The sequence below is a fragment of the Chamaea fasciata genome, unplaced genomic scaffold (assembly GCF_029207755.1).
Source record: "Chamaea fasciata isolate MVZ Bird 193981 ecotype frontalis unplaced genomic scaffold, bChaFas1.0.hap1 SCAF_2, whole genome shotgun sequence".
Classification (NCBI taxonomy): Eukaryota; Metazoa; Chordata; class Aves; order Passeriformes; family Sylviidae; genus Chamaea; species Chamaea fasciata.
Window position 1 is genome coordinate 67081731 of NW_027094087.1, and position 26977 is coordinate 67108707.

At 39.4% G+C, this 26977-nt stretch overlaps 1 protein-coding gene across 16 annotated transcripts in view; it reads right to left on the reverse strand.

The window, feature by feature from the left end:
• Positions 1–8409: 8409 nt before the first annotated feature.
• The window catches only part of MYCBP2 (MYC binding protein 2), a 173712-nt gene continuing 155144 nt past the window's right edge, over positions 8410–26977 (reverse strand). For 14 of the 16 annotated variants that reach the window (XM_066176316.1, XM_066176313.1, XM_066176315.1 and 11 more), the window contains 17 exons: positions 26382–26621; positions 26145–26243; positions 25453–25533; positions 24581–24847; positions 22891–23174; positions 22644–22740; positions 20700–20819; positions 19020–19121; positions 17207–17335; positions 14568–14700; positions 14236–14339; positions 12945–13133; positions 12332–12439; positions 11120–11329; positions 10377–10484; positions 9967–10132; positions 8410–9199 (listed from right to left, as the gene is read on the reverse strand). In XM_066176316.1, coding sequence (XP_066032413.1) covers positions 9084–9199; positions 9967–10132; positions 10377–10484; positions 11120–11329; positions 12332–12439; positions 12945–13133; positions 14236–14339; positions 14568–14700; positions 17207–17335; positions 19020–19121; positions 20700–20819; positions 22644–22740; positions 22891–23174; positions 24581–24847; positions 25453–25533; positions 26145–26243; positions 26382–26621 — 2553 coding nt within the window. In that variant the 3' untranslated portion in view covers positions 8410–9083. The remainder of the gene's footprint in view (positions 9200–9966; positions 10133–10376; positions 10485–11119; positions 11330–12331; positions 12440–12944; positions 13134–14235; positions 14340–14567; positions 14701–17206; positions 17336–19019; positions 19122–20699; positions 20820–22643; positions 22741–22890; positions 23175–24580; positions 24848–25452; positions 25534–26144; positions 26244–26381; positions 26622–26977) is intronic. The other 2 variants (XM_066176328.1, XM_066176314.1) reach the window with 1 other exon arrangement.

The window sequence follows — 26977 nt, forward strand, 5'->3', positions numbered from 1 at the left end:
GGGGAGGCGGCGGCCCCGCCCTCCCCTCAGCGCACCCCGCCCGCGGCGCCTCCGAGCCGGGGACGGCGCCGGCCCCGCCTCCCGCCCGCTCCGCGCCGCGCCTCGGGGCTGGGCGCCTCGGCCGCGGGCAGGAAGGGAGCCGTCAGGTGTAGAGGCGTACCGGCGCTAATCGCACAGTTAGGGTGGAAGAGTCTTCCGAGATCATCGAGTCCAACCTATGATCGAACACCTCCATATTAACTACACCATGGCACTCAGTGCCTCCTCAGTGCCGCGTCCAGTCTCTCCTTAAATGTCTCCAGGGATGGTGACTCCGCCACCTCCCTGGGCAGCCCATTCCAATGCTCAGTCACCCTTTCTGTGAAGAATTCCCTCCTAATGTCCAACCTTAATCTTCCCTGGCGCAGTTTATGACTATGTCACCTTGTCCCGTCACTGGTTACACGGGAGAAGATGCCGACCCCGGCCTGGCTACAGCGTCCTTCCAGGAGATGTAGAAAGTGACAAGGTTACCCCCTGACCCTCCCTTTCCTTCAGGCTGAACACCCCCAGCTCCCTCGGCTGCTCCTCCTAGGATTTGTGTTCCAAGCGCTTCACCAGCTCCATCGCCCTTCTCTAGACACACTCCGGCCCCTCAATGTCCTGGTTGTAGTGAGGGGCCCAGAACGGGACACAGCACTTGAGGTGCAGCCTCACTGTGCCGAGTACCGGGGACAATCCCTGCCCTGGTCCTGCTGGCCACACGGCTGGGATACAACCGTGATGTCCAGGGCCTTCTTGGCCGCCCGGAATGCTGAATATTGCCGGCAATTGAGCTGGGTCTTCCTCAGCGGCACAGCCGGTTGTGTTCTGTGGCTTGAAAGCCCCATGTGAGGCTGGCCTTAGGAGCAGATGAAACAGGGAAAGCAAACCACCAAAGCGTCCTGGGGCCGGCAGGCAGGGCTGGGAATGATGGGCTTGGGATTTTGCCAGGCAGAGAAGACCAAGTGATGTGTGACATTTCCCATGGGCTGCAAATGCCTTGTCACCACGTGTCCTTCGCGCATGTGGTACACTCCAATACACCTCATTTTCAGCCCTGTATGTGTCCAAACTCTTTACAGTAGTTGAGATTCACAAAACTTAATTATCCGTTTATTGCAAGCTATAGTAAATAAATTACTGCTCAAATTACTGTAATCCCAATTCCTGTCATTAAGTTCCTTGGAAACAGTACTTGTGATGCAGTGCTTGCCCCAGTCTTGAAATGGCTTTGAAACATTCTTCAGCTGGTCACTCAAATGTCACTATCCCTGAGATCTTTAAGAAGCACTTTGTAGAAATACATTTCCTTGCATACTTTAGGTCTGTTAATTTTTTTTTAAAGCCTAGTTCCTTGAGATTGTTAGTGAGGGGGGGAAAGACTTGTCCAGAAACAGGATTGTTTTTCAGTGAGAAACATAATTTTTTATTTTGAGTTTCTGTGAGAAAATAATCTCTTTTTCTCCATTTCAGAATGCTTTAAGCTGTTTACTAAAGCTCAGCCATTATAGTCCTGTATTTATGCGTATTTATGAATCTACATCCAGTCTTCAGCTTTTCAGGAAATGCAGCAAAAATCTGGAGATAAGAGGTGAGTTATCACCTCACCTTGAGCAGATTAATGAGTATCTTAGACAACCTTGTAATAGCAAATATGTTACTGTATAATTTTCTCAGTTATATGAGACAGCTACATAAACCTTGGTAGGTAATGACATGTGTTTAGGAATAAAGCCAATACTGTCAAGAAGCCTGCAATAACTGTTTTGCTGTCCTCATCTGGAAATGTTCCGTGTCTTCCATTCTCACTGCTTAGGAATTCCCTTTTCAGCCCTTCTGTTCCTGTTCAGAGCTTGTTTCTAATGGTGGGAGGATAACAGCGCCCAATTACTGTCTCTAGTAAAGACAAGTCATATATGCAAGTATGTAACTTGCAAACTGCTGCAGATGTAGGAGACAAAGTCTGCAAAGACCGACTGCAAAGGTTGGAACTAGACCTGGGCCCAGTCTGTGGGGAGAAGGATCTATTTTTTATCAACAAACACAGAGCAAGCAGCTGCTCTTTCTTCTGGTCACCTCTCTTACTGTTTTAAGGCAGCATTAGCATTACATGCATTGTTATGTGACTGAGCCATGTCATGTGAAGTCAGTAAAAATATATTTCCACCAAGATTTATGCTCTGATCAAATTCTGGTGTCTCCAGAAAAAAACAACAACAACAACAACAACAAAAACCCACACAAACAAACCAAAAACAAAACAAAAAAACCCCTAACCAAACATATTTTGATCAAAACAAGTATTTTCTGAGTTGGTGTAGAAGTCTTGGGAGATGTAACAGCTGCAATTTCATTATTTTTAAGGTAACATGATTTTAAAACCCTGCATTATCTGAGTTTTACTGTATTGACTTACTGGGAGGGACTTCTTAGAGTGCCGAGCAGTTAAAATTTGCTGTCTTATCTTTGGAGTAAACAAAGTTTGGCTCACTGCCTCTGCCCTTCTTTGCTTTGTTGTAACCGCTTGTGTAAGTTTTAGGAACCCTTTGTGTGTGTAGGGGAGGAGAACACGTGCAGAAAGAACTCCCAGCATCACACTGTTAGGGGACACAGCAGCTAAAATCAGCAAGAAGGGCAGCGGCAGCTCTGTCCTTGGGGCCAAACCAGGACCTGGTGCAGAGCACTGACAAAAATGTCTGCGGTGTCTGTGGGCAAAACACAAGAACTGGGCAGTTTATCAGAACTGACTGAAAGAAAACCTGTGGGCAGCCGGTGGTGTGGGCTCCTGGTGACCCCCAGGGCTGGCTCTGGTTTAGCTGGCAGGCAAAGCCCTGCAGAGCTCTTGGACTCAGGTAGTTGGCACTGAGATAGTGGCAGCAGGTTAAGAAGGGGCCAAGCAGTAAAGGTTCAAAGAACATCCACAGGTCTGGGCTGGCCTGTGAAAGAGCTGTGTTGTTGCCAACGGAGGCTGGGCGCTTTGGAGCTTTAGTCAGTAACTTGGACACCACTATCAGGTGTGTCTGCATTCAGTAGTCTATCTGCCTTACTACTCACTTAACTAACAGCAGATGGGTTTTTGAGAGAAGAAAATTTAATTTGTTTTTTTTTTGTGTGTGTGTGTGTATGCTTTCAGTAGTAACAGAAAAAGGCTAGGGCCTGTGCTGAGCCCTGCTATGCAAAAATGAGACTATTGAGGAAACTGCATTGTTGCTTTTTATTTTTCCAAAAGAGAAGGAGAAGCTCTCTGAAGATTCAGTTTTTCTGGTGGGAGAGTCACTCACCTATAGCAGAGATGTGAAGCAGCCCTCACTGTCACCATGTGAAGATGAGGAACAGCCCACAGACATAAAAGCCGAGAGATAGCCAGTAAAATCCCAGTGTCTAACAGGGGTTCTCAGCACCTCAGGCTGAAGTTGTACAGAATACCTCATTTCAGCTGGCAGACTGCCTGCCTGATGAAGCCACGGCAATGTTTCGAATGCCTGGCCTTGATTGTAAATGCTGCACCTCTTAGCACTGAAAGTCTCCTGTGCTGATTTTCTGGCCGTATTCAAGTAGCTCTGAAGCATTCTTGAAGCAAGCAGCTGTGCTCCACCCTGATAAGCATGGCTTGCATTTGGCTAGGATAAGAGTGCAGAGGGGAAAATCAGAGAAGCATTTGGAAGAGAGTTAAGTAACCATAGCAGACCAGATCCAGCTATGATGAAAGTATGTCAGGCTTGCAGGGCATGAGTAGCCCGCACTGATTACATGAAAATAGAAGTTCTGAAAAATATTGCCAATATTAATGTGATTGAGTACTGGCTGAAAAACCTGGTCTAGAATGTCTGCGACAATCTTAATTCTCAGCAGATTGTGCTGAAAAAGAAAAAAAAGAACAGAAGAAAGCTGAACCTATTCTTTATCAATGCCAAAAGAAGTGAATCTTTTTCAATAATGGATATCATTAGGGAAACTTCTAGGTTTTATTTTCATAATATGTCTATACAGGAGGATTTTCTGTGGTGAGGAACTTTCTTATACTGTTAGAATGTGGTATTATGGACTGATAAAATAACTATATTCTATCTATCACAAGGAAGAACTTACAGAACAGGAGCTGTAACTCCACTTCTTTAACAGTAGCTGCAAATAAAATGGTCTTTAAACCAATGGGCCTCAATTTAAGGCCTCATGGCCACAGAAAAATAAAAAGATAAAACTTAGGAGGAGCAACAGCAGGATAGAGTGTTGCCTGCAACACGCTGGTTACCTGGTGTTGCTCATGGCTCAGTAGAAGCTGGAGATAATTATTTTAAAAGGTTCCTCACTGTCTAAATATTGTTTCTGTCTCTAGAGTCTCTAGTAATTCTTTCCAGATGAATGGCTTCCATGGTTGCTTCATGGGTAAAAGTTGTACCACTCTCTTTTGTTAGGTAATACAGTAAAATCTGCTGTTTGCTGGAGCCCCTCTGAGTCTCATGGCATGGCCTTGCCTAGGACTGCTGTAAGAGAACAGGCAGAGTGGGACGAGCTGTGCTCAGCAGCACAGGCAGCACTTCATCTTTGCCATGGTGTGATGCATGCACAGAACAATGCTGCTGGAAAGGGCAGTGCCAGCTCATTGATAGGTTGGTCTGGCAGAATCCTGGGAGACGAGTTCTTTGGTTTACAAGAATTTTCTCTGTGATTTGTGTGGCTCCTTGCAAATCAGTTCAGCTGACTACCAGTGGGTGAGGAGTTAATATGATTAGCAAGCCACAGTGGTAAAAATTCCCAAACAGACTTATTGCCTAAGAGGGGGCTGGCATTTGTATTAGGATGGGCCTTGGTACCAAGGCACAGAAGGAGGGTACCTTATGTGTCATGTGAAATGTGTCCTGTAAGGACACCTAAAGCTGATTTTCAAACATGGCTTGTTTCTAAGTCTCGTATCCTAGCACTGGAGGCAAAACTCAGAAGTTATTCACCAGTTCCTTGAATGTATGAGTGCTGGATAACAGACCCAAAGTCCTGCCAGTGGGCACCTATTCATGGGAAATGTCAAATTCAGTCACAGTAAGGCACTCCGGGTGTGCCTTAGGTGTGCCTAGTGTATAGGATTTGCCTGGTGGGAGGTACATCGCTGTGCCTAGCCTCCATCAGGAGGGAAATAAAGATTTATGACACCAGGCGATTCCACAACCTACTAGGAATATGGAAAAACCCAAAGATGTAGAAATAGAGACAATAATCTTATGAGTAACAACGGGAATGTTGTTGCTCAAATTCTGTTTGTATTGGAGAAAAGGGAGACAGAGATGGATGCAAAGCCAGCATATCATCTTACACACGTGATGTCCATTAGAGCAAAACCTGTGGGGAGTTGTGTTTACCCTGGAGCTTGGATCATCCCATTGCAATTACTGCTCCGTGACAGAGTCCACTGATACAACCTGCCCTCAGGCAAATGCTTTTAAAAAGTTGTTTTTCAGGTCCCCTGGCCAAGTTTCAAGTATCCTTGTTAGGAATTTGCACTAGGATGTCGAGTTACTGCTAGAAGATCATACCCCATTCACACCAAACTCCCTTAATCTCTAGCTTAAAGTGATGTGACACTGCTGCCCACATGGCCACAGTGGAGTATGCATTCCCTTTATGTGCCAGCATACTTAATGCCATCTTTCTTTCCTCTAAGGGCTGTTCCAGCAGAGTACGTGGCAGAGGTGAGACCTAGGAACAGGGTTGGGTAGAGTGGGAATGCTCTCCAGGGCAGCAGAGTGAGCAGAAAAGTTGTATAGAGTCACATTCAGGAAGGGAATATTACTGAATAAACAGACAGGGATGTGGAAATACTGGATTAGCTGAGACCTAACATGGGCTAAGGATACTTAAATCACCTGGCATACAGAAATGAGCGGGAGTATAGAAGCAATGCCATAGATAGCAATAACCAAGGGCAACTGTATGTGCTGCTCAGTGGATGACCCAAAGCACTGCCTCAAGTACCCATCCAAGGTTTCAGGGTCCAAATCCCCTTTCAGGTAACAGAAAGAAACTTGGTACATCCAAAGGGATTGTATTTCAATGAGCAGCCAACTGTCTACATGAAACATTGAGGCAAGAGCAGAGAGCACCTCCGGAACCCCAAGAGACGGCAGAAGTGGGTAGTACCACCTCTGGACCAGCTGGCAGGGGACATCTTTGGGTGATTAGCAATGATTCACAGTCCCTGTTGCATCTGGCTGCTGTATAATCAGTGTGGTGTTCTGTATCTGGCTGCATCTCTGTAGGAATACCTGGTGAGGAGCCAGATCCTGGAACGCTTGGCAGCACAAGCTCACTACCAGACCCCATCAGTGAGAGTGGGGGCTCTGACAGTCCAGCCCTTCCAGTGCACCCTGGGCTGAGGGTCAAGGCATCTACCCTACAACCACTGCACTTTGGTACCTGCAATGTGTGCCATGGCTTAACCAGAGGGCTGTGGAAAAGCCCTGCAAAGTTTGAGTTTTATCATGAACGACTGGGTCGGCCTGAAGCTCCCCAGCTAAGCCTCTGTCTAGGTGAAACATGAGCCTAGTATGATGGAATTAGCAAAACCTGTTTTGTAAGGACCAAGCCCATCATCACCCTGATGGTGACATGTCAATTAGTTGTATCATATTAACTTTTACTGTTCACATTGTGTTCAGTGGGTGGATACACCCATAAAAGCTTAAGTTATTTTTAAACCAATGACCCAAGTGCAAGCACTGAGGCCTCACCTTGGCCAGGAGCTGAGTTTGGTATAAATTAGCTGAGTGTGGTGGGCTGTGGCAAATGGGGTGGTACAAACAAGAACTGACTATTTCCATTGCGTGGGCTGTGGATCAACAGCTGACAGAAAAACATGTGAGACTGCTGGAAAGGCATACACAAATCTTATTGCAGACTGATCTGATTAGTGGCCTGTGCTGGCATCTACTATAATCACTGGCAGAGATCGGCGTGGGGGGGATGTGGTGACGTGAATGGCTGAGACAGTGTGGGAGCAGCGTCCAAGGTTCAACCATTATGTGAGGAGCTGAGCTCTGTGCAAGAGCCTGATGTTCACATGTGGCCGTGCTGCCTCCCTGGAGTGGTCAGCTGTGTGGGAGAGAAACATTTCTGCAGTGCTGCCTATCCCCCACTCCATCAATTTTAAATAAACATGAACAGTGTCATGTCCTTTCCACACCATAATCTCAATTTCCTAAATTAATACTCATATTATTCTAAAATAAAAGGCTAAAAAATTCAAAAATAGAATTAAATTGTAAGGATGGTGCTACACTCCCAATCTGCTAAAAATGGCAAGGGGTCAGATACCCAACACAGGGACAATCACTTCCCTGGTCCTGCTGACCACACTATCTTTGACGTAGGCCAGAGGCCATTGGCTTTCTTGGCCACCTGGGCACTGCTGGCTCATGTTCAGTGGCTGTTGACCAGCACCCCCAGGTCCTTTGCTGCTGGGCAGCTTTCCACCCCCTCTCCCCACCTGTGGCATTTCATGGGGTTGTTGTGACCCAAGTGCAGGATGCAGCACTTGGCCTGGTTGAACCTCACACAGTTGGACTCAGCCCACGGATCCAGCCTGTCCTGATCCCTTGGCAGAGCTGCAGTAAGATCAATTGTAATTCACAGGTGTGTGAACTATTCAGAACTATTTCAAAGTGCAGATACACATGCTGCTCTAGGTGGACCTGTTTCAGCAGGGGGGTTGGACAAGATGATGTCCAGAAGTCTCTTCCAATGCCAACCTTTCTGTGATTACAGATGTCTGACGTTAGGCAGGATGGATCCCATGGTTGAAGTCTGATCAAGACTGTCTGGTGTGGATGCCCTCTACCAATGTCTGAAATGTAACATACTTTTCATAAGCTTCAAGACAAAAATGCTAGAAAGTGAGTTGAATGCATCTAAGAAAAAAAAAATCTAAAGAGAAAATCTTAGAGAAAGAAAATATAACTTGGAAGTTATACTTTGCATTCACTATGCAGGTGCAGAGGACTTAGGACTCTTATGAAATGAACATTTTGAAATTCAAAAAGCTGTTTGTCCTAAAAGTGGGAATGATTAGGAGTCTTCAGTAAAATAAAACTGATCAAAAATAATTTAAAATGCAGTCTTCTTTTGTGTTTTAAAACACTGTTGGTAATTGAAATGGAAATACAATTCTTCATATGAATGTTAGCACATTTATCCAACTTTTCTGTTCAGAAACGGAGCAGTGCTTTTCATGTGTTAAGTACTTCCATAACCACTAGTTTAACCAAAAAACTTCCCTACCTTTGTTCAAGACTCTGCTGAAATAATTAAAGGACACCTCTTCTTCCTCTTCCCTCCCGCCCCCACTCTGTTTTAAAAGTGGAAAATGGAGACTTACACGTTTGTTAGACTTTCACTGTATAAAAATGTACAGTGGCTTTATTGACATGTACATTCCATTATGTTTACAGCTGCAAGATATGAGGCACACTCAGTATTGCACTTCATTAAAATTTCAGGCTCAAACATAACCCAGAAGTTTAAATGAAACTGCTGTTGTAATTTAATATTTCTTATACAGGACAAACATTGATACCTTTATATACAGTGTGATACTTGTTACATTTATGCCTTCCTAACACCTTTTTTTTTTTTATAACAGTCTAGGAAATAAACCAGAATATTCCTCTTTCCCATCCCCACTTGTGATGCGTTACAATTGTACAAGATTACAAAAAGTCAGTATACAATAATCAATATTTTTTCTTTCTCCTGAAAGCCAGCATCATTCATAGTCCACAGACACACAGATCCTTTAATAACAATTGTTTATTTGTAAATGTCCAATGTTTCCTAGCCGATGACGGTAATGGCCACATGCAAACACCTCACAAATTTTGATGTCTCGGTTCAAAAAATGTCAATATCTCACAGCAAGAATTATGTACATGGTATTTGGCATCCTTCTTGCACTGTAAATTGTTCCTTTTACCTGGGTTATGGAATGGTCCCATCCTCATCCCAGCTGGACTTTGTTTGCAGGACACTTGAGGGATGAGGGCACCTGTTTTGCTCTGGTTAAAAAAAATGCTAGTCTAAAAAGTGTGAGCATTTCTGCAAACCCCACAACCCAGAGCAAATTCTTCACCAGTGGGTGGATGGACAACATGAAGTGGACATTCTGTTCCTTCAAGTTGTTTACCTTTGGGACCTACAGTGAATTTAAGGATGAAAGGAAAAAAAAAAAGAAAAGATTAATGCTTGCAGACAATGTAAACAAACATATATTCCGCTTCCTCAAAAAAAACTCAAACTAAGTAAAGGTAACACATCTTGTTCAAATGTTAAATTGGTATTTGAAGAAAAAAAAAAAAAAAGATCAAACTGCCATGTAATTGAAACCAATCAAATTTAAATTTAAAAAGGCAAGATGCTTATAGAGAGTCACTTAAGGAAGTTTCATCTCATTAATACTGTGGAAGAAATTTGCACAAGCCAAGAGAAAAATTGATAATATTGAATGAGAGTTACATTCTACAGTAAACAGTAATTCTAAGGTTATAGCGGGAATCGTAATTTATTTGTTTACTTATTTTATGTAAATATCTTAACAAAAAGATCACTCTTTTTACCCCCAATTATTTACTAATATCAAATCAATATACAGCACATGAACTTAGTAACTATGGCATTGGGGTAACAGTTTGCAGATAATGGCTACCTAAGTACAGACATATCACTTAATAATGTGTTGATTTTATCAACATACAGTTTTACACATCATTCTACATCTGGAGTTTGACCTGGTATAGGGAAACTGAAATGTCTTTCTCTATCGAAGTCGCTAATGTTTAAATGATCAGTACAATGACATTGCCAGAAAAGCAAAAAAATATCACCAAGAAAAGCTAGTATCAATTAGAACTTGTTACTTATTTCAGAATTCAGTGTGATAAATCCGCTTGGTCAAAGTCCTACCTGCAGGACAGTGTGGGAGCTCTTCTTTAGGGATGCTTGTCATTCTTTGGAAATCATCATGGCAAGCATTGCAAAAATGTGTTGTCCCAAAACAGAAGAAAACAGCAACTGAACAGCAGTAGCGGCATTTGTATTCTAAGAAATCCGTACCATGTTTGGGACACATCTGAACAAAGGAAAGCAAACACAGGTCAACGAAGCAGCCACATTCTAACAATCCCAAAAACTCACTTCTACATTCTGTAGAATGTATTAATAGTACACAGTATGGTACAATACATGTATATGTACAGGTATATGTATGTATATACGCACAGTACATGCACATGTAAATGACTGAATTATTGTGCAGCTCAGGTACTCAGAGTTTCAGAATGAACTAAAAACATGAACAGAAGTTATTTACTCACCTGAGCCCTTGAAACATCAGAGCATGCACCACAAATAAGCTCTCTTGGATCATAATCATCTCCTTGTCCAGCCTCAGCATCACAACGAGCTTCACCACCAAAATATGCCTTAAGTGCATATAGAAATGATTGGATGTTAAACCAGAGACAATTATTCGTTTAACTATTCTTTTCAGTTTAACCAATTCCACTTGTAAGGGGAATATGATGAATGACTGCCATTTCAGTGGCCTCCACTATTCTGAGCTCTCTCGACCCTGCCTGTAGGTACGCGGTTTTGAGGCACTCAGATAAACTTGAGGTTTTGAGCCACTCAGACAATGTCCCTCAGTCTCGGGATGAATGAGACCAAAAACTACAACATACCCTGCTCTATGCAAGAGACTGTAAGGCTTTTGGAACAGTATTTGGATGCTCTATGAACCCTATGTCAGAATTAACAGCAGCTTAAGATGAATAGGTACTGGAGGAAGTAGGTACTGCACCTTCTTGTAAGTGGCCATTGACTCAAGGTGCTTTTGAAATACAAAGTATTTCATTTTTCTCTGCTGATACACTTGAGCTTTACTAGCTAAGATACTGTGTACATTCATTAGCCCAACACTTTATTTTTTTTAAATTATGAGTCTATAAAAAACATTTTTTCCTGCTTTCCTGCTCCATACAGAATATCTTACACCTATGTTCCGTTTTAAGAAACTACTTTTGAAATGATAATATGCATTTAATAAATAACAGCATACCTTTTTGCACTTGTAGCAAACATAATAAGCATATCTGTTCATAGCATAGCCAGCTGGGTCATTATAAAATCTAACACCCGGTGTTGTGATGGCCTCACTCTTGTGCAACCCTTCATACTCCAATCTCATTAGTGCTTTTCTCCTTACATCTTCATAGAGTTCTTTGATTGGATCAAGCAAATCCTTTAATACTGTGTGATTGATTTTGTTCTGAAATAAAAAAAAATGCAGATTAAAGTATCTTGCATCTTTATCCCAAGAGCTATGACAATTTTTGTTATGGTCAGGCATAAATAGCATTACAGATGTCATAAAAACATACAGGCCCGGGCAATGGACATTTCAAAAAATGGCTGATATAGAATGCACTCTTTTTGCTGCAAAAATAGTACCCATGAATGCTTTTTCTATGGCCTGTTGTGATATGGGAACATTACCCCTTCCAACAGAGTAACAGCCAGGGAGATGGTGAAGAGTGTATGAAATATCACCACAGCACAGGAATATTCTGATTGTATTTTCTGTAATTTCCTTTTTGGCTTACTGCTCAGCAATTAAGCATAATGACAGACAGTCCTCTATGGCAGCTCTTTATCAATTAGTGACCATGAGCTCCACTGTCATAAATTATCACAACACGACAGAAGAACCACAGCATACAGAATAGCTGACCATTCCCACATTTCAAATTCCTGGGGTAGGGTAAGATACTCTTCTTTCCAGCAGCTATCACATGCTTTTGCTTACAGCAATTTAAATTTTATAGAGTACAAGAGGAATTGTTAGTAACTTAGCTGAACTAAAGTACATGTATTCTTCAGCTCTGCCCTAACACTGAAACGCAAAGCAGCTTTAAAAGTGGTTAGTAAAATGGAGAACTCCTGCTTCAGGACAGTGTGTGCTTTAAGACTATTTCTTTTCCCCACCATCACCAAATACTGGGATTTGTAAGCTGATGGTGGTAAGAATAAAAACAATATTCTGATAATGTCTGGACTGGGCTTTCTTTCTAAGAGGACACCTCAGGGAACAGTAGGAGAAGGTAAAGAGATGCAGCAGTGCTAGACTTTCTATAGCAATATGTGGAATTAAGGAAACAAGTCATGTATAATCATTTATACTGTAACAAGCAATACAGTATTAACAAACAAACAAAAGCAAAGAAAGTATCAGGTAAGTTGCTTGACTTAGGCAGGCACACAGCTCATTTACCTTGCAAATTGGGCAGGACATAAACCCGAAAGTTATCCTTGGCCCAAGCCATCTGTTTTCTAGTACTCGTTGACAGCATTGCAAATGGAAAACATGGCTGCAGTCCAGCTTTAGAAAAGAGTAAGTGTAAGTGAATATTAAAGTTACACTAACCACTGAAGTAGAAGTAGTTATTTGGTTTTAAGTGGCAACATATATAAATTCCAAATTTAAGTTATTTAAAATCCTAGAAGACCCCCTATTTCTTCTTAACAACGAGAAAGAACATAAAATGGGCATTAAAATCATAACCACTCCAAGATCACCTACGGATATATGAAATACACGTGAATTATATCCACTAGTTACCTCAGGTATTCTTCTTCTTTATAAAACACCATGCATTTTAATAAAGTAGACATAGCAAACTAAAATGATCCAATCTGCTTTCTTGAAATAGAATGCCAGACAAAAAGAAAGCTTTTTAAGTAGCTTAACTATTGTTATGATGTCTGTTTTCAAATTTTGAAGAGCATAAATTTGAAAGACTTTTTATTTTCACTTCCTTCATGCTACACATTACAATCATGATAGTAATCTCTTAAAAGGGGAAACAAATCAACAAGCAAAAAACCTGGATAGCTGGTGCTGCTGAAAGTGCTTCAGTAAAGCAGATCATGCACATGTCATCAGCATCTTGTTTAAGAGTTGTAGCGTTTTTATCACAGCCATGCAGGCAGGGCAAACAGTGCTCTTCGTTCTTAACGCCTCCACAGGGGTGACCGCAGGGGTGTGTCTTGCTGCAGGCAATCTTAGCATACTCCTAACAGATTTAAAGCAAAGAGTTAATCATCTTTTCCCCTTCACTGAGTGTTCTGACAGTGTTGCTTTTTGAAGGGCAGCTGGTCTGTGCAATAAACTGAGACAGAAGAATCATGATTTATAGTCTGCTGCTGCCTCAGGTACCTGGGAAAATCTGAACGTTGTGTACTTGAAATAATGTTTCCTTTGTTTACCTGCATTGCTCCTGAATGCAATTGGCTTAATGAGACCCTTATTTTAAACTTTCAATAGAAAGAGAACTGTTCTTAGATCCTCTGTGTGCTTTTTATATATTGAGTGCTTCCTGCATAAACATTGCTGACCCTGTATTAACAGCCTTTAACACATCTGCAGATCTCAGAAAAGTTTCAAGTTATCCACTCGTATGAATACATTGTAAGCTAATCATTAATCAGCATAAAGCAATTTGACGTAGAAATAGATTTTTAACCACCTCTAATTTCCATCCCTAATAAATAGAACACTTACAGAAGTTACCCAGAAGCTAACAACAAACTGAACTGAATTTAATCAACATTAATATTCTGTCTTCATAGGCTGAGAGAGAAAAAAAGATGACCAATTTGCTTCACTTAGACAGAAGTAAGTAAGGTGAGGTAAGAAACTGGTTACGATTTAGGTCTCTGCCAACTGCACCCACTGTGGGGCAGAAACACTCAGGACACGTGGATACAGATGAGAAACCTGGCCAAGTCTTAAATGTTCTACACTCACATAACACACAGACTGTTGGGAAAAATCTTTTTATCAAGCTTTCCTGTACATTTCACTTTACACTGACAGCGTGTATTTTACTCGATAATTGCAAAGCTGTTGTGAAAACTTGAGGTACTTTTGAAAATAATAATGCAAGTTCCCAGTGTGTTAGTTCACTATTAGTGTTTGTAGTCTGTAATTAAAATATGCATTTACAAACTCAGAAGTATTTGAATGCTAACATTCAGTATTGGAACTTTTTTGTATGAGAGATTTAAAATGAACCACAGGGATAAACAAGGTTTATTCAAAATAAGAATCCCACTTCATCCTATGATCTCTTCTATTTATGTAATTAATGGTGATTGATACTTGCTAGTACATACCTGGCAGTCTGTATCAGAACAAACACTTCCCACTGCTGATAATTCTGTTCCACTCCTACATCCACAGAAGCGACATGCTTCGGAACTGCTGGTGGTCGGTTTGCCTACAGCCACAAGAGAGAACAAGGCCAAAAATGTTCTAATGGAACACAAGGGACTGACACTCTATCAGATGTCAAAGCAGCAGTCACAGAGAACAACCAGAAATCCAATGATTCTTATGCAGCTAAACTATTCTGTTTTTATTAACAAACATTTAAAAGCATTGCCCTAAAGCAGGTGAAAATCATAATAATCAGGATAAAGAGCAAGGAGTAACAGTTGTGTTTTACCTGTCTGTTCTCTAAACTCCACCATAGCCTTCATAGTTTTAGAATCCGCTAATGCCATCAGCCAGAAAAGTTTGGTCCTACCACAGCCCTCGTGGAGATCAACTTTGATAGCTTCTTCTTCTTCTTTGAACACCTGTCAAGTTAACCGAACAGATACTAAATACCATGTTTAGTTAGAGCATAGTGTCTGTTATTTTTGTCACTCTCTCTCTGGATTTACACCAGCCATTTTACAGATTCTGTGGAGACTGTCTACAGCAAACTGTTTTTCTTTTATACGTTCCATAACTTGTACATATTGTAGATATGCAGGATAAAAGTTTCGTGTTTTTAGAAGTAAAAATGAATAAAATTAACTCTTGATCTAACATGGCAGAGAAACAATAGTGCAGCAATGCTAAGAGTAGAGCCGCACAGTTTTTTTCTGATTTAATAAATACAGAGCTTGGACTTCGTAATTCCTACCCAATACATCCAGTAGGCCACAGAATATTAAAAGCACAAGATAACATCAGAAATATCTTCACATAACCATGCTAGTAGTTTATCAAAGCAACATTGAGAATTAGGGTCTTAATAACATGTACTATAGAATAACAATTATAGAAGTATGTAATATTAATATTTTTGACTTTCATATAAATACACAGTGGATACTTCTGACTACAATGAGGAAAATATAAAGTTTTTGCAAAATAAAAAAAACTGCAAGAGATCCTTAGGGAATTTCATGCAGTCCCTTCATTTGCTCCTTTCCCAAGCTTTGAAGGCAGTTCTCTTTGCATTCGTTTCACCTGCAATGCAATTGAAGTTAGAATTTACCCAGGTAAAGAAGTATACAACTCCCTTTAATTCTTACTAGAATCAGAAAGAAAACCCCCACCTGCTTCACAAAGTATTCACATAAGCACATCTGAATAACTTACAGGCTGTCCTTTCTGGAGGGGAGAGAAAATACATTAAAGAGGTATGTATGACTGAAGTTGGACAAAGAACAGGAAGCAAACAGAAAACAGGACAGAGGGAACATGACAATTAAAATTGAATTTGAGAGGCTTAACACGTGAGATGTAAAGGTAAAAGTGGTGAATAAAGAGCAGAAGTTTAAACATGCTTTTATAAGTAAATAGGAAAATCTGGTAAAGTAGCTATTTTGGACAGATAGAAGGAAAAATGTGAGGTTTTCTATTAGATAAGAACTTACTTTTTATCAACTGTAATCTGAACAGGCTATATAGGAGAAATGAGAAAAATGAATGAGACTACACTGTGCTGTGCCATGACAGAAGAGTAGACATAAAATGATCTTCTTAAGATGAGGAAATGGGAAAATTTCAAAGGAGATTGCAAAGACTCTGGCTAAGAAATGGAAGGCAATAGACACATATAAAAGTGCCAGGATGAGACTACACTGCAAATACTGTGGCACCAGAGAGGAGTGTTTCACTGGAGAGCGAAACTCAGTACCAAAGGTCTGATGTTTACATCACACGTGCTCTAGACCAGCTGATCCCTTGCACTGAATGACCATTAGCAGTGTGTCTCTACATCTATCTTTTGATTTGCTTTTAGTTTCACCTGACAACAATTCCGTTCATGCACTCCAAGGCTGCTAAATAACAGAAAACATTGTACTTTAAGGAGATATGATCATCTCCTTTAAAGGCCCATTACTGAACATATCTAAAAAGTTAACATATATGCATTGTAGAAGAGGGAGAAGAGGACTGAGTTCCACTGAAGTAACTTTATTAATGCCAGTTATTATTTTAATCTTTGTACAAATATAAGTAGTCAGAGGGAAAGGGGAAAATAAAGGTTCACAAAACCCATAAATGAGAAATAGTGACAGGAAAGAGGAAATCTTTAATGATTCCAGAAGTTGAGGCATCTTCAATATTAATTTCAATGACAAAAATAAAAAATCCAAAGAAAATGTAGTTTCAAATTTAGAGATGAAAAGGATAAAAGAATACCATAGAAGAATAGTAATTAGCAGAGTACTCAGCAAGTTATAAAAACTCATATCTAGTCAAAGTTTCAATCCTAAAAACAAGCCCAAAAAAAGTCAGAAAATTTTCAAGCTTATGGATAGGGCAATATATTTATCTATGAAAACACAGTGAAAGCTAGAGGAATATTGAAAAATAAGAGAAGACTCATAGGGGAACCAGTAGGAATATTTACTATCGAGTCATGTTCCTGGATATTAAAAAGGAATACACATAGATTAGAAATGAAGGGGTTGACAAGCACTGACTCCTATGACAGAAGTAGTAAAGGAGATAAAATTTAAGAGGAATAAAGAACCAACATATACTTAGGAAAGTCTTTGCAGCTTCTATAATCTCCTAAAAAATCATTCCTAAGCAACATTAAACAAGAGAGAAAAAGCAGATGTAGCATGAGAACTAGAATTAGGAACCGCTGCAAGATTTTCTAATCTTTGTAAAAGATAAAGGACACAAGAACGTAACCAAAATCAACTAAAGAGAATTAACTGGAAAGACATCTATCCCATCTCCAAAATAAATGACACCCTTTTCAGTTTCAGTATGTGCTACTACCTTTTGGTTATATTTTATTTGGGGAGATGCACACAATGCAGTGCACACAACATGGGGCCATGTGTACTCTACCTGTCGCTGGTGAGTTTTTGTTCTCCGATGGAGATGAAGGAATCTGTCACAGTCTGTGCACAAATTCCCACAGACATTACATAAAATGATTGCAGCAGTTTCACCATCATCATGGTTGTCACACATTGGCTGAGAAAAAAAAAACAACAAAAAACCAACAAATAATTCCTCTATTAAGTCCTTCACTTCCTTTCAGCATCTGTTTTTATTCTCCTCTCAGTCACACACCCCACACCTCCCCTCCAATTTCTAAAAGTGGATAAAGAGCTTGTTTGGACAATTAATGCTATCTTTAAAATAATCAGTATTTAAACAATTATTCCTTGACACAAACCCCCTCAATTTATGACATCAGTTTTTCTGATACTCTTCATCTCGTATTTTGTGTGATGCACCAAAAATGTGTTTTTCAGCAATACAGTCGAGACTGCTTTCAGCTAGTCTGAGCAGAGGTTTATGTGGTAACAACAGGTTATGGGCATGTTAACAGGAAAGTTCAGAGATATGAGTACTCAGGTCAGTCAACAGGCATGATATTTACCCTTCATTACTTTGATATGGTATGTTTACTCTTTTCAAACATCTAAACAAAGCTGTAGGTCATCCATACCTCAGAGACAGTATGGTTGAAGTACCAAACTTCAAAATCCATCATAGAATTAAATTGCTCTATTGATAGAATTTTTCTTTTTAATTCAGCAGGGTTCTGTTTTGCAATTCAAAATATCCCCACAAATACACTTCACCAACTGATTTTGACTATGCACATATCTGAGAACAAGCTTCCATTGTAATACCAGAACACATGGTTTTCATGATACTCTCACGCTACTTAGAACAGCGTTCTTTCAAAGCAGTTCTGGTAGGGAGACACACAGTTCACCTCAGCATTTGAATATCCTGATGTGAAACAGGACAGGGGAATTTCAGGCTGGGATCAGCAGCTTGAATACCTGCTTGACAATGTCTTGGCTGCTCCTCTGACATCTCCAAGACCCTTGACTTTGTTCATCACCTCAGAAACCTCTGTGTTTTCTTCCTTCTCCTCAGAGTTTTATTCCTTGCTGCTGCTGCAGCTCTATGCCTCCTGTATTCTGTTTCTACCTACGCCAAACTGCCTTGGATGCTTCTTTGCTCTAATTATGCTTGGTTGCTATTGCACACCCCTCCCTTGCTTCCCACAGGGATCCACCTAACCAAGATATATAGAAACCAGCTTCATTACTGTGCTTTTTTTCTAAAATTGTATTAAAAATCACAAGCTTTTTGTCATACTGAGAAGTAGAGGTATTTTGTCAACTGTATGTCAAAATATGGAGAGAATCACATTCTGTGTATCTTTTGAGTCAATGGTAGTTTTACTAAATTCAGTTAGAAGGAGTTTCTCCCTGGGGCAATCATTCTCCAGTGAGATGGGGAAGAGGAAGCTAAATTACAGAGAAGTAGTTACTGAGTAACACAAAAGAATTGATTTCATTTCATGACAGGGGTAAGACAGAAAGAAAATGTTCTGATAGAGGGTGCTGTACAAACTGAGTCAATCTACTAAAAATTCAGCTCACAGGTGTTAGGAAGGCCTTGTTTCATCCTGAATACTGGTAGAATTGCAACATTACTGTTTTAATTTTGAATTTCTCTTTTCTGAGCAGTGCTTATCTAGAATACAAATACTTCAAACATGTATATACAGTCCTCACTGGGATGGAAGAAAAGGGAGAAAGGCCAAGTTTACCATTCTCTATCATTATTCTAAATTCTTTGATGAGTGAATAAATAAAAAAACCACACAAAACTGTATGATTTTCAGTCTCACCATCTGTTTCTGCTGCCCATCCTTCCCCATCCATCTTCCTGATGATAATCTATCAACATGATCCTGATCAAGTACACAGAGGGATGCTAAGGCCAGCCACAGCTAGTGAAAGGCAAGGTAGAAGTAAATGCATTAGATGTATCAAACCAAATACTGAAGAGATAAAAATTTGTCAGATTAGAATGTCACCGTTACCTGCAAACTCTATTACTGTTAGCTGAAGCTTGCTCATACAATGCAAGTTTATTTTCCAAAGGAAGTTAGAAACACAATAAAACTTACTTAACTTTTGGGAACTACCTTGTTTCTTTCAGGTATGTCACTTTATGATTGTAAATACAGTAATCAGCACACAGGAAAGAAAAAGTAGAGAAAGATCAACCAAAGCACATTATGAAGAAATATGACAAATACAGACTTGCACATTGTTCCCAAACATTGCAGGCTTTGGGGAGGAAGAAATTCAAGGACACAGACTAATAAAAATAAAATCAACCCCAAAAACAACTATCCAAAACCTTCAGCTCAGTGAGACTGGTTTCCCTGTTCCCTCCTCACTGCATAGAGCAATTGGCATTACCTGGAAAAGGTAACTGAGCTAACTAGTCAAAGGAAGCCTTGCTCTCTTCTTCTCCACTGACTACAGTGAAATCCTGAACAGATGAGCTACATGAGGATAATCTGTCAGTGCAAACAAAACTGAAAGGCACTTGACAGCTGCTTTTTGGAACAATCTTTAAACAAACATTTGATCTGAATAAAATTGCTTTCTTTGAGAAACTTTACTGGACTCTCCCCCAAATCCCCACATCTCCATGACAGAACTACATGCAGTCACAGGAGCAGCTGGGCTGACATTCAGGGCTCCTCTAAGACCTGATTAAACTAATATGATGACAGCAGAAGCCAGTGGTAGTCTGAGACTGTGACCTCCAGAAAGCAGAGACTATATGAGTAAAACAATGATGAAAAGAACAACTGGTACAACCTTTTAAGATGGAAAACAACATATTTTAAATGCTTGAAACCACTGCATTTTTTTTTTACATTTACATGTAACTGTTAAGCTTGAGAAGTTAAAATATGTACTCCCTATGACAGCAGGAATGTCATAATTTACAAATATGCTTTTCATGGTATTTCAAGCAATCTGTTCAGGTTAAAGTAGTCCTTAGTTTCTATAGAATATTTACAAAGTAAAGACTAAGAAATGTAAACCACCAGGTTACACCATGTCAGTAATAAAGGGCTCAGCAAATATTTTTTGAGACAAACACATGAAGCTTAGCTTAATTGTCCTAGAGAACATCTGTTAGAGTGTTTTCATGATAGCCTTGAGATGTGTCAGCTGATTACCTAGAAGTCAAACCACTTATAATAATTGCTTAGAGAGCTGAAAGAAGACAGCTGATACATATTGTGCAACTCTCCATACAGATGATCTCAGATTCAGTGTAGTAACGCAATTGTGACAAACTTTGAGCAGAGTTATTTAAAGACTAAACCCCCAAACGTATACAGGCATCACACTTGTTCTTCATTATTTCTGAGATTCCCAAGATGCATATTTAATTCTAATTCAGTTTTGACTTGTCCGTTTTTTACATATAAGAAGGTTCTTGAATGGGCTCCTACTGCACATTTACAATGAACTAATGCTAAGTTTGGTGAAGTTCTTACTCTGGTTGTTGCAATGCACCTCACAGGTGATCTGTACTCTTCTTCCATTTTGGTCAGAGCTATGATGGTTTCAGCAATAGCATTCTTAGTCACACGTGACCAAGCTTCTGACAGATGACCCTGTTAAAGAGGAAACTCAATTTATTACAGCTTTTATTAAGAGCAACTAAAATTGTAATTAGAGCAGCTACAAAACATTAGGTTAGTATATCAAATTAGAACAGAAAAAGAGGAAATTGGAGATGAGTTTCATAAATCACGTGTTTTCACAGAATTTGTGTTGGAAGGGATCTTCAAGATCATGTAGTTCCAACACCCTTGCCATGGGTAGGGACACCTTCCCCCAGACCAGGTTCCTCCAAGCTCCATCCAACCTGACCTTGATTTTCAAATCAGACAGACCCGGTAAAAATTAGCCCTCAAATACTGGGGTTACTGATTGAGGCTGTCTCTGAGGAACTACTAGAATAATTAACTTAGAATAGGTGAGGGCATATGATTTGAAGAATGGAAAGTCCTTCTCCTGAAGTGCCCCCACTCCTTCTGGAGAAAGAAAAATGGAGAGCTGGAGCATGGATAAGTGACTGTGACCAGCACACAGATCACAGTGGGTGCCTAGAACAATTAGCTTCACATGCCTATCTCAGCCTCCTGAATAGACTCCACAGTCTCTGTATTAGAAAGAAATAAAGAGGAATACAGAGCAAACATCAGAACCACAGCACACTTTCCAATCTCTAACATTCTGAACCTATGGCACTGACTCATACCCTCAAGTTTCTGATTCAAAGGCTGCTGCATCCTTCAATTCTTAACATACTCTCTAAAGTTCAAAACTTCATGCTGAAGGTGACACATAAATGAGATTCAGTGAACTCTAAAAAGGAAGCTGCAGTGACTAACTCAGATTCAGGTACCTACACATTGCAAATGGTGAACAGGTTGTGTGAATCACATCTGGAACTCTTACGAAGAGGATAGACTCCTGCTGATAATTAGCAGTGCTAGAAAGCCTCAAAAAACAGTTTTCCAACACAGACTTCAATTGTAACTCTTATCAATTGTGAGATTCTAAAATCTTGTAGTCAGAATCAACAGGAGCAATTGCAGAGAACTCCCATCCAGTTTCAGCAACTTTGAGAAGGAACCTCCTTCATATAAGCACAGTGAATGGTTTAGAAAATAGGACTCCCATCCTGAAGATACTAAAAACTTTTCAAAGGGTATTCACAGAGGAAAATCTGGGTCACTTAGAGCATCTCACTGAAACAGGTGCAGAATTAAGGAAAACAAAAAAACCTCCCACCTAAATTCCTTTCCCAAAAATGCATATAAAACCTTTTTTTTCTTTTGCCAATATTGTTTCTGGGAAATAACTGATTCACTTTTCATCAATTTTTCTGCCAAAAAAAAAGTATTCCATAGTTCTGAACCAGAACTATGGAAAAATTAAGCCCAGGTTAAGTAATAAGTAACCGTAAGTTTAGATTTCAGTGACTGGAAGAAGTCAATCTCAACAAGAAAATCCATACAGTAAATCTACATACATACATCCATGAAAACAATGCTATTATTTTATTTCACAGATAAGTTTTCATTTTCAATTGAAGTTCTGAGTGCTCAAGATTTAAAAATTAATCTTTAAAGTTCATAATGTTAGAAAATGATCCACAATTATTGTTTACCTCCTAAATTTCTAGTATAAGCAACTTATTAAAAAGCTTATTTCAAAACTGGATTTCTGTTTAGCAGAATCAGAACTCAGTTGGTACTGCTCTTAACTCTAGACTCTATCCAGAAAACTGTATGGCTTTTCTTTTCTTGAGACCAATTCACATTTAATAGTTCAATCTGATACTAACTGTAACAAAAGCAATAAAAAGATGTACTTTTTATTATCAGAAATATTTGAATATCATCCACATTTAAAGGATAGAAACTCACTGCTGCCATGTCTTTAATGAGTTTAATGATGATCTCTGAAATCTGAGTAGGTGTTGACCCCTTCATCCACCAATGACTTTCACCTCGCCGAATATAGCTGCAAAGGATAAATGGTAAGAGATGAAATAAACTCAAATAATTAGTATTGTCATTATATTGTCAGTATTTGTCAAAATCCAGCACAAAGAAATAGTGTACATACTCAGCATACAATAGGTTGTAGTTTGTTACATATTTTTAAACAGACCTGGAATTGAAGATCATTGGAAGTGTGACTGTAGTAACTCCTTTGCCTGCAGTAGTGCCAGCTGTTCCTGTGATAGTGGTTCCTTTGGCTTTTAGCTGTACAGTGAGAGCTTTGGCAATGCATCCCAAAAACATATCCAAGATACCTAGTTTGTTCCAATCTCCTTTTTCTGTTGAATGAATTATATCACTTATATCTGCTGGTGGAAGAGACTTCACCCCTATAATACTTGCCAGGCGGCTGGGGGTTACTTCAGGCAAAACACGCCTCAGTAATGATGTTACCTGGAGAAAAAAAATAAAATTGGACCACCACAATTCTTACCAAGAGTTTTCAAGCAAAATCAAATGAAGTCCTGCTTAACAAATTATTTCAGTTAGAAGGACTCAATCTAATTGCTGTAGTAAATTACTTCTGTAAGAAATTCTGCAGTATTTCTATTTTTATGATGAAGTGTTTCTTAATTTAAGCAGCGAGACAAGGCCAAACAGTCTAAAACTGATCTCACTCAAACAATATTTAGTCTCCACTTAATAACAAAATTATGTTTGGTACTGGACTTAGGTGATGATTTAACAGTGATACAGAAATTTGTACAACTCTGATTTGCTTGCATGGTATCGACATGTCACCCACTTCACATGCATTATTGAGATGTCAGAAACTGTGGTAGAACTATTAGAGACACCTCAGACTTCTAACAAAATATTTGCCTGAGGTACTGGGAATTATAATACTCTTTTCCAACTCCTTTGTTTTTCCTTTTGATAGTCTAACTGGAATTTTTTGCTGTGCCAAAAGCTCTGGACCCAATGAGAGTTGTATTGAAATGACATAACCTTACCAAGTGGTGAAGCTGGGGTTGAAATTGCACATATTATGCAAAGTTTGGTCCAAATCAGGATGAAAGCTGATGAAAGCTTAAGCATTTAACATTTCATACGTAATTTTGCAAGCCCTCAATGTTCTCCTCAAAAGCTATTGCTTTTTGCAATGTATCAAAATTACTAAGTATCTGCCTCCAGGCAAGTTGAGATGTGAGATTTTAACAGTTCAAAACTTGTAAAAGGAATAATAAAGACTATAAGACATAAAAACTTTTCTAACAGAAACTGAAAATCCACCTGAAGAAGGCACAGCACCTAGCAACAAAACAGTGCATTAACTGTACTAATGAAAATATTTTATATGTTTATATATTATTAACATGATTAAACATATATATGTGTTTATATATTATGTACCTATAACTAACTATATATACACTCAGACAACACTCAAATTCAGAAAGAAACAGATATTAAAACTCACCTTGTTAGGATACCAAGAGTAAAAAGGAGCTGTCTAGTTCCTCACTACTACACTTAGAGCCTGAGTGTAAGACACAGACGCTGAGGACTCATAACAGATCCGTAACAGACTCTGGTAATTAAGAACCTCTCATCTTGCCTACACAGGCTGCAGGGGCATTATATACACTTAATATGAAATACTGAAAAAACACTGTGCTGTTCATCTGACAGATATTTCTAGCATGCTCTACTTACTAAGAAAAAAAAAACGAACACCCTAAAACCCAACACTTCAATTCCCAAAAGAAATCCTGTATTTTTTTCAAGCATGTGATTTTCAGATTCTGAAGATGCTTTTCTAGGAATACCGAGACACTGGAGGAGCAGTCAGCACTGACCTGCCTCTGCACCCTGGGAGAAGCGGTGTGCAGCAGGGAGAAGAGGTCCTGGAGCAGCGTGAGCTGCTGGGCCAGGTACTGGCGGCCCACATTGGAGCCGCTGAGCGCCAGCACCATGGAGAGCAGCTCGAAGCAGTAGGCGTCTGAGGAGGCATCCTCGTCGCTGGGCTGCGAGTTGGCGTTCTCCTTGCTGGAGATGGCGTGCTCCCACTCCTCACGGACACGTGTTGCCTCCATCCGTATGGCCTGCACGATGTGGGCACACACCTGCACACAGCAGACAAACACACAACCGCGCTCAAAAACTTCCAGTGAGTGCAAAACCTTGTGGTTTAGGTACCTAGGCAAGCGCGGCTAAAATAGGAAACCTGTGAAATTTGGCCTGGACTTAAATGACTTTTTAGTATAAATTCAGATGAAGAATAAAACGCTGAATTTGCTCATCTTTGTTCTGGAAAACGTAAATCAATTTAAAAAAAAAATTTATTTCATATCCTGACTTTTAATTTACTTTTTACATACAATTCAGGCTAAAAAACCACTCCACATAAACCTCCTAAGAAATACATTTACTCAAAACACACAAATAAAAAGCATTATTAAAATAATCTCTTGTTCAGTTTAATAGTCGGAAAGATTAAAAAAATTTTAGAATCAACAGCAAGGTAAAAAGCATTTTTACGAGACTACAATGTTTGCAAAGATATGTGACAGAAGAGTAGATTCTGCTTAACTTACTAAACTAAAAAATTTCAAAATTAATCAACAGCTGTATTATTGTGAAAATCTTCACAGTAATATTCACTGAAAATTAACTTATTTATTACAAGAAACCAAGACTTAATCCTCAAATAATTTCAAATGGAACAAACCTGTTTCTGCAAATTTGTCAGTTTGCTCCGGCTGAATATGATCCCTACCATGTGCTCCTTCAGGTCTGCATCTGATGTTGCCTTCATAAAAAGCATATTTAACATTAGATCAAAAGTTTCAAGAAAACTTCCTAATTACTGTAGCAATTAGCATGGACTGTATCAACAAACTGTGTTTTATAAGTTAGTAGCTAATTTTACAGGAAGATATATAAGCAAGATCAATTTAACTATGCTTAACAAATACCTCTTCAATGTATTGACTTTCTCTTGGTAAGGGGAATGTAAGCATCAAATGAAATAATAGGCAAAACAAGTGGAGTGTAGTTTCTTCATACTTTTTCTCTACATATTAACAGAGCCTCTCTTGAGGCAAAAGATAATAGCCAGGACTTTCAGGTTGACCATTACTACACGTGTTAAGTAGTTCTGTTATTGTAGGTATCATCTGCATTACCATTACTGTGGTGTTTCCATTAAATGCCTTTGCCTCAGTTATAATTTACTTTAAAAGAAAGACACTGTGGTTTACTACTAAAAATACACTATGATATTTTAAAAATAAGCAATTGCGACAGTTTACTTCTGTTTTGATCTAAAAATTATGCAGCATAAGAAACAGAACAACTACTGAAAATCATCCCGGATCATTTTTTTCAGCAAAGGATTATTGATAGAATACAAATAAATACATTGTGTACTTTTTCTTCTCCTTCTGGGGAAGACAACAGTGCTTTTTCTTCTTGTTCTGGGGTTGGCTCAGCATCTCCAGAGATAAGTTTCCCAAATACCTGGAAGAAAGACAATGATAATGAGCGTATCTCAAAGATAAACTTGTGCAGATGTGACATTTTCCATTAAAACATAAAGCACCTAAAGTCTGCAATTCATAGTAACTCCAGCTGTGTAACACATCATTGAAATCCCACCTGGGATGTTATAAGTCGGAATACTCGCAGTGTCTCAGATTCACAGTTCCTTTGTTGAGCCACGCTTGCAGATATCTGGCCTGCTATTTTAATGCTTTCACCATCCTTCCAACCAAGAATTTTTACTTGTCGAACTCGCAACGTGTTCTCCGGACCCTTCAACTCAATTTTGATGATGTGATTATCACCCCCAGGAAGTTCACTTGTTACCCAGCCAATATGTCTTGAATCCAAGTCTACCTATTGAAGAGGAATATAAAGTTGTAAACTGACATTACATCAAACAAAAAGTCACCTATCATATATCACTGTAACAAATACTATGCTTGTAATGAAAATCTCAACCTGAGCAGTAAGACTTGTGTTTAATCATAAAAATATTCAACCTCCTGAGCTCAGATTAAAAAGTGACATGTAGCCATTTCTGTTTTATCTGTAAAGCTGATTAGAAATACTGACCTACCTATCTCTTTTATCCTCAAAGCAACAGTTCATATATTTAAGAAACAACTCTTTAAACTAGTATTTGGTCACTACTTTTATGAAAAAAAGAAAAAATCAGGCGCTACAATTTAACTGAAAATATAACACACAAT